The 6,318-nt window shown below is 37.2% G+C and overlaps 1 protein-coding gene across 1 annotated transcript; it reads left to right on the top strand.

The window, feature by feature from the left end:
- Positions 1-3,940: 3,940 nt before the first annotated feature.
- On the top strand, positions 3,941-4,333 carry LOC126748116 (tigger transposable element-derived protein 3-like). The gene has a single exon (XM_050457132.1). It carries the CDS (start codon positions 3,941-3,943, stop codon positions 4,331-4,333), a length of 393 nt encoding a protein of 130 aa, XP_050313089.1.
- The last annotated feature ends 1,985 nt before the right edge of the window (positions 4,334-6,318 follow it).

Raw genomic sequence — 6,318 nt, 5'->3', positions numbered from 1 at the left:
TACAGGCGTTTTATTCCTCAGTTCTCAACCGTTATTTCTCCCCTTACCGCTCTTCTTTGTAAACACAAAAAGTGGAACTGGACCCCAGAATGTCAAAATTCGTTTCAGAACATCAAAAATTCGTTAGTTTCCGCTCCTGTACTTACTTGTCCTGATTTCTCGAAACCCTTTTTGGTTCAGACTGATGCCTCAGCGTATGGGATCGGTGCTGTATTATCTCAAGAGTTTGATGATGGTGAACATGTTATCTGTTACATATCTCGATCTCTGTCTAAAGCAGAGAGGAATTTTTCCACCACAGAGAGAGAACTGTTGGCCATTATTTATGCTTGCGAGAAATTACGACCCTACTTAGAGGGATACTCCTTTAAAGTGATAACAGATCATCATAGTCTGAAATGGATTCATAGTCTGAAGGAACCAACAGGACGGCTTGCCAGATGGGTTTTGCGGTTGCAACAATTCGATTTTGAGGTTATTCATAGAAGGGGCCAAGATCATGTTGTGCCGGATGTTCTCAGTAGAGCTGTGCCAGAGATTGCTAAATTGAGTGTATACCAGGAACCAGAAGTTGCAGATAAGTGGTATCGAAGAGTTTTCAATCAGGTCGTAGAGAATCCTATTAATTATCCCCAATGGCGAATTGAAGGAAATTTACTTTACAAGTATGTGAAATGTTCTTACCCGTCTCTTCGAGATGATGAAGATTTCTGGAAGGAAGTAGTGCCCAAGGATCGAAGACGTATGATTTTGGAAGAAAATCATGATCATCCTTTGGCTGGTCATGGTGGTGTCATGAAGACATACGAACGATTGAAGCGTCGTTATTATTGGCCAAAAATGAGAGCTGATGTCCTCCGATATGTTAGGCATTGCGCCAAATGTATTTCGCAAAAGCCCCTCCGGGAGCGACACGGATTAATGGGACAACAAACTCAAGTTTTGAAGCCATGGAACACGATTAGCGTCGATCTTTTTGGGCCCTTGCCTCGTTCTACTCAGGGTTACAAATGCGTATTGGTCGTCTTGGATACCTTCACTAAATTTCCTTTGTTCTTCCCTCTTTGCTCAGCTAAGGCCCCTATGATTTGTCGTCTTATAGAGGAACAAGTTTTTCTCATTTTTGGTGTTCCCCAATTTCTTATTTGCGATAATGGTGCTCAATTTCGAGGTGAACTTTTTTCCAAACTGTGTGAGCAGTATAAGGTCAATATCCGATATACTCCGGCTTATCATCCCCAGGCCAACCCCGTGGAGCGTGTGAATCAAGTCCTTAAAACCATGTTAAGTTGTTATATTGAGGATAATCATAAGAATTGGGATCGACTTCTACCTAAGGTTGGTTCTGCCATAAGATCTTCGGTGCATGAAGCCACCGGGCTCACTCCCTATTTTATGAATTTTTCCAGAGAATATATGCCCTCGGGCGACCAACACAATAATAGGGATGTTCCCAGTATCACGGTTGGCGACTTTATGGCACGTTCACGTGAATTAAGTAAAGTATATAGGGACGTTGAGGAAAGACTGAAAGCGGCGCATCAAAGATCAAAGAATCGTTATAATCTTCGACGAAGACCAATTAGTTTTGAGATCGGTGAGCGAGTTTATCGCAAAAATTACGATCTTTCTGATGCTAGTAAAAACTTTACCGCCAAACTCGCACCAAAATTTTTGGGCCCCTTTACAATAAAGAAGAAGTTATCTCCGGTAGTCTATGAACTGATTGACGAAAAGCGCAAGTTTAAGGGTGCTTGGCATGTTAAAGATTTGAAAAAGATCCCAAAAGAAGAGCTACTCGTTGATTCCGATTCCGATTAGACTTTATCAATTTTGCTTACTGGTCGGGACGTATGTTTTTTTTGTGTTTTACTTATTAGTTCTTTTGATTTTTCAATTCAAATATAATTTCTTTTTCTCCAGTTTCTTTCCTCAAAGCTGTGCGGACTGGGTATTTTGATGTTTTTGCGGTTATTGGATAGTAGCTACCTTGTTTGTTTTTCTCTTTCTAGTGAAGTTTCTTGTGGTGAAGGCCTACCACTTGAAGCATTTTAGATTTCCGATTAGGAATTCTATCAGAAATTACTAGAAATTTTGTGTTATTTGGTATTTCGTTGGTTATTATAGTATTATTATTTCATGAGTCAATCAATTTGAAGTTTTAATTTTTCTGACTTATTTTAATGCTTGAATAGCATTTTCAAATAATTAGATTGTTCGCACATTCTTTACTTCCCTTCCCAGTTGGATGCTTACTTCTCTTCGCATGAGAATTACTTTTCTGGTAATTCTCTTGGGGGAAGAGGGGGAGTTGTTGCAGGATTAATTACGCTTTAGACGGGATCTGGAGAATCCTAACTTTTATTCATTTGGTTAAAATATTTAAAAATGACTTTATTCTAAATTTTTCTTTCAAAACTGAGACACCCACCATAATTACAATTGCCTTCGACTCTTAATGGAATTCGCCAATATTTTTCATTAAACCACTATCAATATTATCACCATTTTAATTCTTTGTTATTGTTTACAATATGCTGTGCATGGAGAAGAGTTCACGGCAATTGAATTGGTCAACCGGTTTACTAAAGCGGACGCCAGTGGCGCCGCGTGTCGAATTATTACGATTTGGCCCGTAATTGTACTTTCCACTAGGCACTCTATGGTTTGCTTATTAGTGACCTATGTATGGGTTTTGGTTGGGCCCATAGCGGCTAAACCCATAAAGTAACGAGTGAAGTTCCTCAATCTCCGGTCTTGCGCCCAGACGTCTTTTGGACTACTACTTAAGCAGTTCCGCGACGCATCTGGGGGTCTTTCCAGCTCCTGCGTCCGTCAAGAGTGAACCGTGCTGCCCGCTGTGACGGAGAGAGGTTTGAAATAAATCTATTATCATCTCTCTCCGCCAGCACCTTTTTTTTGTTAAAATAACATCTAAAACTAAAATGCATTAGTGTTTCTTCAGTTTCAACGAAATATTTTTGAAGCAGGATGGGTTTTAGTAGTTTGATGCCTCTCGAAACTTCGTAAGTAGTTTTCACCGTTGGTGACATTTTATTTCGTGTTCCGTGTTTCCATTGAGAAATCTCTCTTAGGGCTCCTTAAATATGACAGTGTAAACCGCCAGCCGTGACCCAGCAGTGATGAGGATTTCGCCCTGAGGCCTAAAAAATAATTTCGCCGCCCTTAGCCCCGTCAACACACATCATGCCGTAAGCCCTATGTGGTGAAAAATTGCCCATCGCGGGCTCTCGCCCCCGAAAGAAGAACACCATGGAACTTGACCCGTAAGCACATTCTTTTAATCTTAACCATATTCTTCTTTTGATTTTTTTTGTATGATTTAACATGAATTTATTATCACTTTCTCATTTTAATATTTAAAACTTAAGTAACTATATTTATGGTATAATTATCTAAATTAAAACAATTCAATGTTACGCCTTATTATGTAATGCTTCCGAAGTGATCACTGACGAATTCAGGTATCTACCTTTGGGTTATAAACTTGTATATATATATATATATATCTTTTATTTATTTTTGTTTACCTTTTTAAGACCATCTTGTATATTTACTTATATTTACTTACCATGTAGATTTAACTCCTTTTTTTTTATAAATTAAGCTATTGAGTATGACTTTAATAAACACCCTATTTAAATTAAATTAAGGTGTTTTACTACTGAGTGAGTGAGTGTGACTGAGGCAACTGACCATACAGAGAACCCACGAAGCCGGCCTGATAGGTTCTTTTTTTTTGTTCCATCTTTTAAATTTAACAGGGTTTCTGGAACCTATCAGATCTAGGGAGTTGTTCTTGTTGTTTAGAACTCTTAAACCAAGACTGTCGAACAAACTCAACTCCCTAGAAATAGCCCCTGTAAACCGGATAGTCTTGCCGGGATAATATTTATTACATAACAATTGTAACTCTTAAATGGCACCAAAAAAAAGGATGCTCTCGTTAAAGGAAAAGTTGGAAGTTGTTAACGTATTAGACAGAGAAAGTATTTCAGTTCGTCATTTGACAGAGAGGTTTAATATTGAGAAAACGCAAGCAGCTGAAATTGCCAAAAATAAAGAAGATATCAGGAGTAAATGGCAATCAGAAACTAATATAAATCAAAAGAAGGATTTTTTAAAAAAGGAAGGTTTTGCTATAGACAAAACATGTTTTGAGTGGTTTGTGAAAGCTAGAAGTCAGAACATTCCAATCTCAGGGCCGTTAGTGAAAATGAAAGCTAAAGAAATCGCCATTACTTTGGGCTATAATAATTTCAGTGCGTCCGACCGGTGGCTGCAAAAGTGCGGCGCAAGAGACATAGTGTGAGTTTCAAATGCAAAGCTGCTGCAGTAAATCAAGTTGATGTTTCACGACTTTTGGAGAAACTTCTATTCATGTTGCTTGGCGACAAACCAGAAGACGTGTACAACGCAGATGAAAGTGGACTTTTTTTTCGCGCATAGCCCGACAAAACTCTGGCCCTTAAAGGAGAAACATGTGTGGGTGGAAAGTTGTCTAAAGATAGACTAATCATTTAATTCTGTGCAAATATGGCCGGTGAAAAATGCGATTTGATTGTGATCGGGAAAGCGGCTCGTTCCCGTGCTTTAAAAAACTTTGCTATTAAGGATCTACCAGCGACTTGGAAATCCGACAAATAGGCAAGGATGACCCGAGAAATCATGTCTAAGTGGTTACTGGAATTCGACCGGAAAATGGGAATCCAAAAAAGGCAAGTTCTTTTATTTTTGGACAATGCATGCTCTCATCCTCGTGGCATTTGATTTTAAAACATATTTTAACAAAAATTGACGATGTCCAAAGTTATCTGAGCTTACAAAGTCTATTAATGTGTAAGAAGCTTTGTATTTTATAAAAACAGCATGGGGTAAAGTAAATTCCTAGTAGCTAAGAATTTGCTGAGGAAAATTATTGCGATGCTGAAGACGATCTGCCCTTGGCGACACTTGCTCAGTTATTGCGACATGCCAAACATGTAGGAGTAGCAGACCCCCAGAAAGTAGATGATTTCCTGGCCTTAGACAATAACATAACAACAGAAGAAAATGCCATTGACAACTTTTCGAATTTGGATGTAGAAAGCCCAGGCCAACTTGAATATGGTAGTCCAAACGACTCAGAAGAAGAAGTGGAACTGGTGGACTCACTAAGAGGTTCAAAAACTATAAATTCATATGGGGAAGCTCTAAATCATATTTCTAATTTGAAAAAATTTGCTAAAGATGATAAACTTTTTTCAAAAAGGTAAAGAATAATGTTTTTTTTTTAATTCTCGTACCATGTATTGAAGCATTTATGTTTTTGTATGCGTATAGATACATATAGATATATAGCATAAATACATACTTTAAAAATGTGGCGAGTTTCTGTTTCATTTTTTTGATGAGTATATATCCCGTTATTTATACTCTATACTCACATACTCTCTTTTAAACGGACACCTCCCATAAGCGGACAAAAGTTACGGAACCGTGAGTGTCCGCTTATGGGAGCTTTTACTGTACATCATCAGAAATGCCGCGAATTTTTTTCTTGTAGTCTTTAAATTTTCTGATAAGGAATTTTCAAGAATTTATTGATATCTTCAACTTCTCCATTTGCCTGATGCCAATATAGCAAGAAATGCACAATATCAATTTCGTTGGCTGAACAATATGTCTTAAATGCTTTGCCATTAAAATTGGAAGCATTATCTATTTTTTATACTTTGTGAAAGTTGCAGCCTACAGAAAATTTCTTTTAAAGCAGTAATTACAGTAGCCGAACTGTTATTCTTTGTAAAAACTGCTTCAACATAGCAGAAGTAATATCAATGACAACCAATCCTAATTTGGTTCACCTGACATAAAATCAACTGCTACGTCACTCCATGGTTCTGTTGGTAACTTTCTTCTCACCATAGAGGTCTGTCTGTCATAACTGTCTCTCCTGAGTGACTCTCATATGCCTCATATTGTAAAGATTGACATCGAAGACTCATTGTCATTACACTAGTAGAGAGCAATGGGTGTCTTCTGTTAGGAAATTTGTCAACTGTATTAAGCTAGTTTAACATTATAGTGCGATTCTAGTAACTAAATAAAACTTCTTTTTGTTTCTGTCATTTCATTTTGAGCCTAACAACAAAATTTAAGGAAATTTTAAATTATAATGAGCATTTCCAAAAAGATTTTTATTTGATTAGATAAAAACAGTGTAAGAAATCTAAATAAACTCAAGAATACAAATTTGCTCAAAACTAAACTAAATAAATTAAATTTAAAAAACATCATTTATTTCAGAAAAATACG

The sequence above is a fragment of the Anthonomus grandis genome, chromosome 22, assembly GCF_022605725.1.
Source record: "Anthonomus grandis grandis chromosome 22, icAntGran1.3, whole genome shotgun sequence".
Classification (NCBI taxonomy): Eukaryota; Metazoa; Arthropoda; class Insecta; order Coleoptera; family Curculionidae; genus Anthonomus; species Anthonomus grandis.
Note: the sequence above shows the minus strand (reverse complement) of the source record. Positions and strands in the feature narration are given on the sequence as shown.